At 40.4% G+C, this 14,935-nt stretch overlaps 1 protein-coding gene across 1 annotated transcript in view; it reads left to right on the plus strand.

Annotated features, from left to right (window-relative positions):
* The first annotated feature begins 3,825 nt into the window (after positions 1-3,825).
* mtnr1c (melatonin receptor type 1C) overlaps positions 3,826-14,935 on the plus strand; it is a 100,412-nt gene continuing 89,302 nt past the window's right edge. Inside the window, exon 1 of the mRNA XM_031891986.1 lies at positions 3,826-4,443. Within this exon, the coding sequence (XP_031747846.1) occupies positions 4,245-4,443 (199 nt within the window). The 5' untranslated portion in view covers positions 3,826-4,244. The remainder of the gene's footprint in view (positions 4,444-14,935) is intronic.

The following is a 14,935-nucleotide window of genomic DNA, read 5'->3' on the forward strand; positions in this document are numbered from 1 at the left end:
GCAGCCCCTATAACCATCATTGTAATTTGATTGTGTGGCCCTTGGGCCCTTACCATGTACGGCCATCTTAAACCTGTTGATGCAGCAGAGGAATCCAGGCATTGAAAGATTCCACAATGGCCTCAAAAATAAATAATGTTTATTGAAAACAACATAAATGATTTGATAAGTGATTTGTATCTGCAGTGGGCCACTGAAACCAATAACCCTTTTTTAGGCATAAGGAAGGATACCAATTCCCTACCATAGCAATAAGCTTCTCCAAATTTGGTTCACCCTAAGGAGTGGAAGGAATCACTTGTGCAACCAGAATTGATTGCTACCATTGGGTTCGCCTGGGTTTTTCACCTGAACTGCAGCAAGTTTCCAGTGGTTTCCCTTACTCAGAAATTTTGGGGCACCAATTCCTAAAATCACTTTTGGTCCTGCATTACTGAGGCCTAAGTGGAGTCCACCCCAATCTGTGCCCATCATGACCCTCACTAATATGAAACTTCAAACTCTCTAATGTGTCCATTGCTAATAAGCCATTCCCTATATTTCCCTGAGCCCAGAATCAACCCCTATGCTTGCATCTTCTTTACCTTCACTTGGAAACACTGCGTCGGCCCAGGTGCAGGCACACACGGTGGATATCAGTGGATATGGTTATTCCATGAGAGTTTGCATTTTTGAGCCGATACCTACTGTGTATACCTGAACCCGGGCTGATGCAATGGTTCCAGGAGCAGGAAAAGGGGAAAGATTATGCCAGCATGGGGACTAATCCTCGGCTCAGCCCCTATGCTAGCATTAGCCTAAGACTCCCAATAATAATCCCTAATATTTTACTCCGCTTCTACACTTTAGGTCACCAGTATTCTAAAGCTGGTCATATACATACTACTTTATATGAATTTTGGTGGCTAAATTATTGATTTAAAAATCCATAAACAGTAAAGGTGGCCATACATGATCAGATTTAAGCTGCCAATTCGAGTCCTTTAGACCTTTATTCAGTAGCTTATCTGCCCGTGTATGGAGCCCCTCGGTGATCCTCCCCAATTGATAACTGGCTGAAAAGCATTGGCTCGTTAATGTGGTCCTCGGTCCAGCAGCCCCTATAACCAACATTGTAATTTGATTGTGTCGCCCTTGGGCCCTTACCATGTATGGCCATCTTAAGCATGTTGATGCAGCAGAGGAATCCAGCTAGCATTAGCCTAAGACTCCCAACAAAAGTGCAGGAGCACTAAGGCTCAAAAATGTTCCTTGCAGTGCTGTAATAATGGGTTACACACAGGTCTCTGCACTCCAAAATGGAGCACTGAGACCTGGGGCAATTATTGATACACATAATATTCATAATACAACAAAAAAGAGGGGAACTTTGAAAAAATGCATTCAAGGAGAATGCAAGTCAAAATTTAAAAAGCATACTGCCCAATAGTCCTCCTATTGTTTAGTAAAAACGCCACACTTTTGTCTCACCTAATCAAATATTTACTCAGTCACACTTACTTCACATTTTCTAGAACAGGCAGCCATCTCTAAAAAGGTATTCTCCCTTCCTTTCCCTCCTTGCTTCATACTGCACATGTGTTTCATTCCCTCCCCCCCTCCCCTCTGCCAGATCCGCTTCTGATTGGCTGGTGGGCATGTGTAGCTCAGAACAGGAGACAGGATCAAGTTACCCACATGCTCAGAGAATAGGAAGGCTGCCGCTGGCACCTACAGGAAGGGAAGAGAGATTTCAGTGATGTCACTGTAGTCTTCACACTGCTGTAGGCTGCCAGCACCATATCTCAGAGAAGCAAGCAGGGATCTGGGAATTTAGATATGCAGTAAGTACTTAAAAAGAATGCCTTTAGACTTACTTTTAATTTATATTTAACCTTTCATTGTCCTTTAAGTGTGAATTTGTAAGGAAGAGAAAAAATTGACCCTAAGGGCCCTAAAACACAAAAAATAAAAGTGTTATAATGTAATTAAAATATAAGCTACTGTTGCCCTGCACTGGTAAAACTGGCACCTTTGCATCAGAAACTTTACTATAGTTTATATAAAGAAGCTGCTGTGTAACTACGGGGGCGGCCATTTAAAGTCAAATAAGGAGAAAAGGCACAGGTTACATAGCAGATAGAGGAATGTAATAAAAGGCACTAAGTTTGCCCAGGAGCAGTAACCCATAGCAACCAATCAGCAGGCAGCATTTACAGGTCACCTGTTTAAAAGCAAACATCTTATTGGTTGCTATGGTTTACTGTTCCTGGGCAAATGAGTGACTTTTATTATATATAGGGGATAGTCTGTAGAATACAATGGGATTTTGCACAGCTTATCTGTTATCTGTTGTGTATCATGTGCTTGAATGGCAGCCCCCATAGCTACAGCTCAGCAAAGGCACAGGTTTTGCCAATGCAGGGAAACAGAACGTTATATTGCCATTCCTTTCAATTTCATTTTTAAATGTTACTGTTCTTTATGCAACTGGAATAGTGCTTAACCTGCTCTCACACAGTGGATGCTGGTGAGCTAATCACAATAAAATTATCTAAATACTATGCAACTCCTTTACTTTCCTTATACCATTGAAGCTTTTATAGGATTTAGACCCAAATCTCATGCAATGGATAGTTAGGGCATGCAAGTATATCACCTGCTGTTGCTACTTTTATTCTATAACTATGCTCAATGTCACCTTCTAGCAACTCTCTAGCATTGTCTTCACTAGCCTTTACTGCTGTAGACAAGTCGTGTCCCAGTAATGTAGCCTCTACTGGTTAACGGCTAAATTCTATGATGAAGTTCGGGCAACTGTAGGTGTCTGGTTCTCCCAATACAGACATCTGCTTACCACATAGCAAATCCTGCTTGTGGCAGAGTTGTGAAGCTGTGATCTGATCTTGCAGAGATGGATCCTTTCCTGCCACCTGTAAAGAAAAGGTGGGAAGAAACAGACCATCCCAAAATCCAAAGAAAGTGTCCTGCTTATATTAAGGGCCCACTGAATTTGCTGTGTTGTGGGATTAGCCACATGCAGCCAAGGAAACATGAGTGGCACCTGTAGTATTTGTTTTGGGTACATTTGTATCTAATGCAGTCGGGGTAACCTGGTTACCCTGACAGACTGTCAGTTTGGTTGCAGGTACTGCAGGTCTGTTCTGATTTGTGTTTACTAGCTGCCTTGAAACTTATGTATAAGTATATATTGTATATTAATAAACGTGTACTTTTTAATCTTTTTTTGTCAGGAACCTGAATAAAACCATACTTAAACTTGCTTTATGTGCCACCTTAGCAACTTTCCCTGTCTCTCTCTCTGAAATATTATTGGTGTGTGCTAAGGTGGAGGATAAGACTGTATTTCCAGTAACATACACCTATATTTTTGAACAAATACCTTTAACATTCCATAGACAGTTACTGTTTAGTGGGCTGGTGGGGGACTGTTTGTGCCCCTGTGTACTTGAAATGTCAGATCCTTTTTTGAATCCCAGAAATCTCAGAAATCCCCTTTCTGCCTTACCTCCATTTGTGCTTCTGCTCTTGCAGAGTAACACTTTTGCTATGAAACATAGAAGCGGTGTAAATGTCATCTCTTTACTGGTCAACTAAGATGATAATAACAGTAAGTTGCTAACTTCTGAAACGTAACGTAGTTAGCAAAGCTTACAGTCCTGCTGCTTACCTTTTTAACCCTATAACAACCTTAGCCCTCCCAATTTATTCCTCACCGAGCCCAGCCTTATTATCTATAATTCCCTGGCCCCTCCTGCAGCTCCCCCCCCCACCCACTATCCCTCCCCCTGTCCCCTTTACAATGTGTGCCGGCTTCTCAAACAGAAGCCTCCCCGGCAGCAGTGGCTTAGCTCCTACTATTAACTCTCAGCACTCTGACTTTCACTACTCCCTGCAGCCTGTAAATGGAACTGTAAACCCAGTAGCTTCCCCTTGGCTCTGCCTCCATAACGCTTTGGAGCTGGCATGGTCACTGACTGCTGCCGAACTGCTTCCAATAGTTCCACCTGGCGCTGCGTGGGTTAAACATCTGGCCAAATTGGGAAGGGAACAACTCACACATGTGACTGACACTTGCTCCGCTCATCAAGATGTTGCGATCTGGGAGGGGGCATGTTGGCACCCGGTCTTGCCTCTGTTAGGGGATCCCTATCTGGGGTGAACCGAGTGTAGAGTACAGTTTGCATCTGGTCAGTCCGGTGGGCACCTTCCTGCCCTATCTCCCTTTGCCAGGGGGCAGAGAAATGATGGAGGTGAATAGCACTTGCTTGGATTGCAGGACAGCTGGCACCATAGGCACAGAGCAGGATGCGCAGGACGGGGCATCTCAGGGACTCACCTCTGCCCTGGCGGTGGTTCTTATATTCACCATCATTGTGGATGTCCTGGGCAATATGCTGGTCATTTTGTCTGTCCTGAGGAACAAGAAGCTGCAGAATGCTGGTGGGTATGAAACTTGGGGGGGTGGCAAGTCTCCCTGTGTAACTGTCATCTGTACCTAATATCTGGCATTCCTACAGGCAGGATGTGCTGTATGCATAGCAAATGTCATTTTCTATTTTCACTTCAGATTCTCACAGTGACCATTCTGTATGCTCAGTGGCACGGAATAAATCCATGTTTGTAATTCAGCACAAGGTTGGGATGTTATTCATGTCAACATAGAGCTTGAGATTGCTACTTTTGCTCCTATAGAAATATTATCAGTGATACAACATGCGAAATCCTGTCCAAATTATCAGCCCTGCTTGTGTATAAAATGGGAGGGAATCGTTTGGGTGGGAATAATGTGGGATTTTAACTTCCAAGTAGCACTAATAATGGACTAGATACTCATATATAGTGCACTATAAGATTTATGTTAAAAAGTAAAAAACAAAAAACCTCCAAACAGCTCATAAAGAAATGAATGTGATTGTGTCATATGGCTACTTCTAATATAGGCTAAAACTGTCAACTATATCTCTATGAGCCACTTTAGCTTAATGATCATAAATGGGAATACTGCAAAATACCTGGTTACTTTACCTTTAGGGTGAAGACACACAGAGCTACTAGTAGCAGCTACTTGTTGTGGCTAATAAAAAAGACAGTGCTGATCATTTACTGATAATTCTCTCTACATGTGTTTTAGCAGAGGAAATTCTCAGTATTGTCTATGGCAGGGGATTTTCTGGAGTTTAGTAGCCTTAAAAAAGTAGCTGCTACTAGTAGCCCAGTTGTGTCTTCTCCCATAAAGTTACATGATGTGAACAGCTTTCCACTTGCCTCTATCAACATCTGAGTAACACAGGCACTAACACACAAACACACATACACATGTGCAAACACACACTGTAGAATTTCTTTAGCAGGAGAAAAAATCTACATGACTGAATTGTTCAGTGTTTTTTTTTTACAGTGTTCAGAATACTCTAGAGTAACACTTTAATGTCAGTGCAGGTATGGGATTTATTATCCAGAAACCCCTTATCCAGAAAGCTCTGAAATATGAGAATGTCACCTTCCTATTTAAGCCAACAATTATTTTTTTCCAATTTCCATTTTTTCACAGAAACAATAAAACAATATCTTTCCTTGCCCCCCATACCTTATTTGCAATTATGATTTCGCTGGCACTGAACACGTGATTATCGCTGCCCACCTTACTACTGTAGCAAATTTGTAAGACAAATTTTGACTCACATGATATTTATTCACTTTTTGATTCCAGGGTGTAAGTAAGACATGAAATTTCCATTATATGCTCATTTCAATCTATGGAAACTGGATGTAGCCATAGGATTATGTAATAAGGCTGGCTCCTGATTTTATCATGCCCGGTATGCTATCAGTATGTGTGCCTCAGATGTTGCGTGTATGTTCTGCTATGGTTGAGTCCTAGACGCAAGAGGTAAAGGATGTAAGTTGCAGCACTTGAGTTATAGGATTTAGAGGTAAAGCTTTAATTTTCCTCTGTGAGTCTAATAATGTGTCTGCCTAGGTTACGCAGTAAGAGCACGAAACAGTGTCACCAGCGGCTCTGTAGTTAAAGCTGTGATGGCAGTGACACTATACCTTTCCAACAATAAGTTTTTGTGCTTTGTTCACCCTACAGTATCTGCACTGAATAGATAAGTGTGTTTGTCATGAGAAAAAGCACACCTTTGTTTAAATCAAAGACAATGTTCTTGTATAAAGAACACAAAGCTTTTTATCTTAGTGTTGTCTCATCATTTATTCTGATTGATGCTGTTTATCACAGGCTGTTGTTTTTTGGCAAATGTAGCAAAACATAATCAAATAGAAAGAGTCACTGATTTCCCATAATTCTGATTATTTAAAGAATATTTAGGGAGACCATTTAGGGAACTTATCTAGTGATTTGGAAGAACAGATTTCATTAATGTGCATGTAGTTATTCACACTAGCGGTCGTCGCCTCATGATAAGTCATTGCCTGGGGAAATGCCTGTAAAATTCAGCAGCCCTTGAGATTTTATAGCTTGCCAAGTGTAACAGGGCAGAATAATAACATCACGTTTGTGGGGATTTGCTACAGAAGTGATCTAGCCCTGTGCCCGTTACCTGCAGGGTGCACAGTTGGAATCCCTAAATGTCAGCCCCAGTTCTGCTACTTGAGGTAGGGACCAGAGCCAAATGTCTGGGGTGCAAGTATTTTTCAGTAAGTGGGGAAGGAGCGGGGAGGGTGCACACTATTTGAGCAGATCATCATTAGACCAGCTCCTTGTCTCCCCATGGCCTTCTGTGTCTACCACTCACTCTTCCAGAAAGGCTTAATGGTGTGATAGGATCAGGGGGCCTCAGCTACCCATCATTGCTTTGCATACCAAAGCTCTTTTTCTCAGCCAGCTTGATGGCATGCTGCTGGCACATGTTGAGCTTGGTCCCTTTTCTAGGTGGAGCAGGATGCTGCTTCTACTTCTTTGCTCTTTCTGAGGCAGAAAATGTATTCAGCCTGTACCACTTAAAAAATGTTGTAAAGTGTACCCCTGCTCCAGTCACTGGTCAGGGCACTAGCCTCTAGTATAATCATACTAAAGTTGATCAGTCAGGATGGAATACTGTACAGACTGCCAAACTGATTCAGAATGTGTTTATCAGCTTACCCTGAGATGTATTCTTCACACTTGTGCTGACTGATGGGCTTATCGGTTAGATCTGTACCATGGAGCATCCAACTTGCACAAATATTCCGCTGAATGACCTGTGGAACAATTGGCCAGATAAGCTCTAATTGTTCTTTGTGTTGCCAGCTTAAAGGAACAGTAACACCAAAAAATGAAAGAGCTTTAAAGTAAAGTAAAGTTGCCCTGCACTGGTAAAACTGGTGTGTTTGCTACAGTAACACTACTATAATTTATATAATAAGCTGCTGTGTAGCCACGGGGGCAGCCATTCAAGCTGGAAAAAAGGAGAAAAGGCACAGGTTACATAGCAGATAACAGATAAGCTCTGTAGAATACAATAGTGTTTTATCTGTTATCTGCTATGTGCCTGTGCCTTTTCTCCTTTGAATGTCTGCCTCCATGGCTACATAGCAGCTTATTTATATAAATTATAGTAGACTTTCTGAAGTAAACACACAACTTTTACCAGTGCAGGGCAGCAGCACATTATATTTTAGTTACGTTTATACACTTTCATTTTTTGGTATTACTGTTCCTTTAAAATGTAAGGATGGGCAAAATCAGTCAGTTTTATTGCCTTTTGAAGAACAGTTAAACGTAAAGAGCTGAATTTCTGCATTTGGAAATAAAATACTATTCACCCCTCGGTAGTCAGCACACCCTACCAAAACTGAGTTGCACCAGCACCTACAGTACCTCCCATCCCCACAGAGCCAAGTCTTTGCTCTTTGATTGCAGGCATTGGCTTTAGGAAATGGGTCAATGACCAAGGGGCCTTTGCCTTATTTATGCACAAGTGCCCTATGCTTACTGTGTCCATACCTGCTTAAATGAGTTTTTATATTCTCTGTGACTCCCAGGTTTTCATTACAGACAAATATTATCAAATGCTTAGTTTGGAAGCCACTGTTGTAAACATTTTTTTTTTCAAAGAGATAAATTGACTTTCAATGGATATATGCTCAGCCTACATGAGATCACCTAATTTCCCTCAGTTTAATAAGTGAAGAATAACACTGAATGCTCGTAACATTACTAATCTTGACTATGCACAACACTCTACTCTCTCCTGATAACTATAAATAAAAGCTCAGGAAGATGAGTTCCTTACAGATAAATAAGCATTTGTGCAAATGATTATTTGTTGGGAACATGAAAGGTGGGACAGGAAAGAAAACTGCATTTATTTTAGAAAATAAACTCTGTTTTATTATATAAAGGACTTTCATTCAATGACATTGCTGCAAAACTACTGTATATACTCGAGTATAAGCCTAGTTTTTCAGCACCCAAAATGTGCTGAAAAAAGGCACCCTCGGCTTATACTCGAGTCGGGTGCCATGGGTCCCTCTAGACTAGCACCCTCTCTCCTTTGTGTGCAAATTAGGCCACCTGCAACCAGACCCTCCAGTGCCCTGGCCTAGGCTCCCACTAGCAATACTTATTTCCCCTTACATCCCTCCGGGACTGGGTCTGCTGCCAGTTTGCCAATGTGCAATGAGTGTGGGGTAGTACTCATAATATATATAATATTGTTTTTGTTGACCCTCTTCTCAGCTTACAGAGCTACTGTTTTTCTTTGAAATAAATATTGAATAACATATACCCCACTGATGCCTCAATTAATGTAATTTTATTGGTATTTATTTTGATTATTAAAACTTAGCAGTAGCTGCTGCATTTCCCACCCTAGGCTTATACTCGAGTCAATAAGTTTTTCCAGTTTTCTTAGGTAAAATTAGGTACCTCGGCTTATATTCGGATCGGCTTATACTCGAGTATATACGGTAAGCCTAATTAAACTGTATAGATTATATAGTATAATATATACTATATATATATATATATATATATATATATATATATATATATATATAGTATAATCTAGTTGAATTATACTGGCTTTAGGGTTGCCACTTTACCTGCTGTGAAAGCCGGACAAATTGGCCGTATTTTCACACACCTCTGCCAATTTGTCCAGTTGTTAGCATAAGGAGTAGTAGCCAGGAGTGACAGTGGTAACATTAGGAATATAGTATTGACAACTGTTTCTTGTTGCAGTAAATGCCTAAGCTCCATAAAAAATATATATCAGTATGGGTAATTTGGGTATCTGGTTGATATTTGCACCCATCTGCTATATAGACTTTTATTTTTGTATACTAGAATAGTAATATAAAGCAATCCACAGCAAGTCCCACAGCAATTGCTACCATTGATATTTCCCCAAAGCTATGCGCTTATAGCAGATGACATTAATGGGTCACTGTTGTCTTCTGAATCCCATAGGGTACATCTCTTCAGTGAGCGTAGTCTCCATCCTACCGCACTGTGGGCAGGTAATTGTGAGAAGTGAATATGCAATGCAATGAGCAAATGTACACATTGGACTTTTTTCTGTGCATATAAAGGTTATGATATGTATATTACACCTGACCCTCTGCTTAACTATAACAACCTTTGCTTTCCCACTGCAGTCATGATTTCTTGTGTAACGATCAGGCCCGAGTTGGCAATCTGTGGCTGTAAGGCTGCTGTCCCTCACTATTGAGTGGGTGGATGGGGGCTGTTTGGGCCTCTATGTGCCTTATATGCCAGGGCCTGTTTTGAATCCCAGTCCCCCCCAGGCCTGGTAATGATGCTATAATTATGGATCTGCAGCCCATTTAAACCTTCTAGTTCCACCTCAATGTCTTTCCTGGAACAGAATAAGGAAAGCCTCCCTAATCCACACAATGAAATCTAAAAAGCCTGTAATTAGGCCAACAATGGTCATTTTACCCAGGGTCAATTCTGTAACATAAGAAATAGCCACCACTGGTAACTTTAAAAGAGCAATATACACCTATATATTATGTACCATTTTTCAACATAAACAAAAAACTTGCCTATACTCCTAAAAATTAATCAGTTATTTTTGTTGTCACATTATTTTCTTTCAATCTGTTATCTAAACATTAATTAGCTAAATGAGTTTAGTTAGAAATGACCTACTGTATGTATAAACAACCCACTCCCTTCCCACACTCTTGTGTTTTTGCTTACACATAAGCAGAAGTCCTTTATACAGAGGGTTATTTGTGCACTGATAACCTAATCATCTACCTTACAAAAAACAAACATGGAGCAGCTTCAGTTTCCCTGTTTGTCAAGTTTTGCTCAATAAATAACAAAAAAGTATGTTTAGCACAAGCTCTATTCATTGAAATCATGTTGAAAAACTCTGTATGCCATCTCTTTAAGGCTAAGGACCTGTGGAACGAGTTGGTTGCCCGCAATAGATTGCTGCTACCGCAAGCGACTAACCTGCTCCAGTAGTCCTTAGCCTAAAAGTAGAATTTAAGACCGAAAACTTTGCTATTTTGTTTAAAGAGTACACAATTGATTTTTATATAGTGATCCCAAAGGTTTCTGGTTATAATTTCTTATGGCCTTTACTTGCTTACTAAAGTCAGTTTCTGTAGAGTACACAACAAAGTTGCAGAGTAAGTGCACAATATTACCAGAGTATATGTGCAGATGATTTGCTCTGCCTTAGGAAAAAGCATTGGGCACTTTCAGCTGAAATCCAATGGTGGGGTACACCAGGCATAGTGACTAGAACAGTTGCTGTGTGAAAAATTTAAAAGTTCATTAACACGGTTAGGTGCATGCATTTAATAAACGGAAAGGCTCTTCCTTTTGATGAACTTTAAGTCTAAAATACAACAGTTTTCTCTCTTTCCTTTGTTTGCCTAGGCTCCCCATTTATAAATTAAGGGTCACCTGCTTATACAGTTCTCCTCCCTCTCATGATACTGGCCATGGTGGCATGTACCACAGTTTCTGCCCATGCTGTAAGCAGAATGAATACACTGACCACACTTCTGTTACAGCTGTAAAATGCCTTATATTTATCTCATACCACACATTTCTGTATTTGAGCAGTGTTTCAGGTGTACAGATTTATCAATCTCAAATCAAGATCAGACAATCAAAGCTTTTATATCTAAGGATACAATGCCCTCCTGTGGAAAATTACAAAATTGCATTCTTTAACCCTCTCATACTCAGTGTTCTCTTCAAGCTTTACTTGCTCGCTTCCCCTTTGTGCCTATACCCCACATTCACCCCTCTTTCCTTATTATTGTTCCTCCATCCATCCCTGTCTCTCAATCTCTAAATAAGACTTTGTCATTGGCTTTATTACAGTGCAGTTTGTTTTTTAAGGGTATACGTATTCATTATTTTGCCCACAGAGCCCACTCAAATTCCAGTCTCTAGTGTGGTCACTACCCCTGTATAACATATACTCTTAGTCCTCTTATATGGGGATTTGGACCACATATGTTGTTTGCCAGTACACCATACATCTGGATCTGCATGTGTGTTGCTTTACATTCCAAAGGCTGCACAGGGTTCCTCGATATGTAGGAGGTGAAGGAGGATTTATGAGAGAGAGAGAGAGGTGAATCACAATTAAAGAAAATCTAGTCCACATAAACATATAAGCTTTAGTCCAAATAAACTTCACACTGGTAAATGCTGCCAACGTGACCGTATTTATCCTGAGTAAATAATTTTTTAAATAACTCAGAAATGTCAGCTTCCCATGTGTACATGACCCCACATCATTGTAAAGGAATTATATTAACTGACTGAGGGCTATGGCATATGCCAGCATTCCAGTACGCTAAAAAAAATCTTACATTCTTCAAGAAATAGGTTTCCATATGTAGAAGCTGAATTTACATTTACTTGTGTATATGTGCTATTATAAACAGGGAACCTTAATGATCTGCATTTTTACATTATTAGTGGGTGTAACAATACTACTATTAATGCAAGGAATCCTATTAGACCCCTGCAGCATTATATGAGTGTGGCACTGTGTTGATGCTAGTTACTGCCCAATATGTTTCTTCTTCTCCATTTAACTTAAGCTGGCCATACACGCACCGATAATATCGTACAAAACCTCGTTTCGTACGATATTCGGTGCTTGTATGGCAAGTCGGCGAGTCGACCGATATCGCAGGAGGCTGCTGATATCGGTCGACTCTCCGATCGGCCAGGTCAAAAGATTTTGATCGGGCGCCATAGAAGGCGCCTGAGCAAAATCTGCCGTCAGGGCTGAATCAGCAGAAGGAGGTAGAAATCCTATTGTTTCTACCTCCTTATTTGCCGTTTTAGCCCTGAAGGTTAGTGGCGGGTCGCAGATCGCCACGTGTGTGGCCACCTTTACCCTTCTTCCCAATTTAGCTGTGTTGCAACCACAAAGCTGATTTGCAGTTCTCTCAATCAGCCTTCTATGTGGGAAGTGTTAAAGTTTCCCCCTTTTATTCACAAAACATGAATTTAACGTACCTTTTGTTTCATAGATCAGTCTTTAAATATAAGGCACCACATAGTGACTTGTTACTGGTAGCAGATAAAGACAAATCAGCATCTTGGCTTTTACTTTGGTTATTAGTATGTACTTAATATATAAATGGGTTTACACCAATCCTGCAGAATAACACACTATTACACAGAAGTGTAATAACTTGGGACACTCAGGCTCATTTGCAGTAGTAAAAATTGGGTGCAAAATTGAGTGCTACTTGGTGCCTTTCCTTGCACTTGTGAGAACTTACTTGAGGGCAGGGCTGTATTTATATATATGTACCTAGGGTAGCAGCTTAAGGGGCGGGGGGGGGGGGTTACCCTCGGGAGCCTACTAAATAGATGATATTTTTTTTATAAGAAAAAAAAAATCTCCACAGCCTCTGCTGGAGACTTGCTGTGTTAATCTGGAGGTGGAGCTGCCTCTTGGTTTTGGTGAGCTTTAGCCTTTAGGATAAACCCATGTAAATTGGATTTTTTTTTAGGAGTTGTTTTGGAATTCACTCCCAGAATTCCTTTGGTTTATTTGTATCTATATGAGGCAGTCTCCTCAACCTTAATGATTTGTTGGTTTTGGCTCCAAACCCTTTCTCTCTCTGGGTCCTCCTCTTTTCCTAGTGGTGCACTGGGGCTGCCAGACAATCGGATTTCTCTCCAGTCTGTAACCGAGTTGGATGATGTCACAAATAGAAAACGGGGGTAAAGGTTCTCTGATTTTCTAAATTTTCTATTTAATAAATACTGCATTTTCACACTATAGCCTGCGTACAAACCACACATAGGGAGGGTATTAGGATTTTACTGTAACTGTTGTTGGGCATTTTATCTGCACCAAATATTGGCAGGATGTCAAACTGTTTTGCGTTAAGGGGGTGGGGGCACAAGGGGCATGTCCTGATGTAAATGGGTGGAGCCATGTTATGACATGGCTGAGTCATGACATCAAGGGAACAGACTCCCTTCATCAAGCGTTGCATTGGGAGGGGTTTTAGTGTAAGAGCTAGGAAAGGGAGTAAGTGGAGGATTAAAGGTGGGCGGATTGACTAGTTATTTATAATTTACTGGCCAGTACATTGCAAGACTTTCTGGGCCAGGCTCAAGACAGACCAACTTGGCTAGAGAAAACCTTCCAAGGGAAGTATATATTTTACTGATGCAGAGGACAACTGTATTCATGCTTAGTGTGAATAAAGGAATACACATGTGCAACATAGCCTCCTGCTGTTCATCCATAACATATAATGAAACACAAAATAAAAATAAAAAGTTCTTTCAGATTAGAAGCTTTTGTACTGTTATGGCACATACCTGTCCACCATGCTATACTATTTTATGTTTGTAAGCTGGCAGAGATGCACAATACCATTTTGGGTTTACTTTAAAGTTTCATTAATTACTAGCATGTATATCTGCTAAGTAGTAAAGCTTGCTGTATGTTGGCCATGCAACTAACCCTCAAAAGACAAAATCCCTGCTTCACTGAATCCTGAGGCAACAGTATGTACATATTGCGTACATGTGGCTCCTCCTGAAATGATGGTAATATATCTGTGATAAAATCCCCCATGCTGCCTCATTTTCTATTTAGTAGTAAGTCCTTTCTAATGCAAAGTCACAGTAAATTAAAGGTGGGGGAACAAGGCATAATGACACCTGGAACTGCAGTAATCCTCCTATTAAGGCCCAAAGGTAACCGGTTTTCTAAAGGGAATCACGCCAAAACTGCTAAACAAATGTAATACAGTAACCTGTGATATCTTTAGTCCATTTATTCTCACTAATGTAAATAAGCCCAGTTTGCTAAGAACAATGTTTTATAAATGTAGTATACCAATAAAGTTTGAACTAAAACAAAATCATGTTAAAAATGGCCTTTATGAATGAGACATGAACTTGCAATTGTTATTCAAACCATCAAAGAGGAGGGTGATTTAACTACTCTAGATCCTCATACTGCAAGTCAAAGCTCTTCTTCATCAGCAAGACCAAATATATGTCAGCCTTTAGACAGCTATATGATTAATGAGTGTGGCAGTACAATTAGCTCTTTTGGATGCACGGAGGCTTATATAAAGATAGCACTGTAGCTGTCTGCACCCTAAAGCAAAGTGTCCCACAGTCTTATGATAAGAATCTGTCTTTGCCAATAGCCAAAAAGGCCAAATTGTCATCCGGAACAAAAAAATGGCTTGCATAATAAGTTAGATAATGAAATGATTTATGTATTCCACTCTTTTTTTAGGAAAAGAAAAAGGAATTGTATTAAATGTCCATTTTGTTAGAGTGTAATGAGTAGTCAAATGCAAATAAGGTATTTTAATCGCTACCTTTGCATGTGCTAGAGGTAGACATGATGGGACTGCTCATCCCTAAAGATATGTGCTGTTTGCACTATAATATAACCCACTGCCAGCAGTGTACATGTATGGGATCCATTATCCA

The sequence above is a fragment of the Xenopus tropicalis genome, chromosome 8 (assembly GCF_000004195.4).
Source record: "Xenopus tropicalis strain Nigerian chromosome 8, UCB_Xtro_10.0, whole genome shotgun sequence".
In the NCBI taxonomy this organism is placed as follows: Eukaryota; Metazoa; Chordata; class Amphibia; order Anura; family Pipidae; genus Xenopus; species Xenopus tropicalis.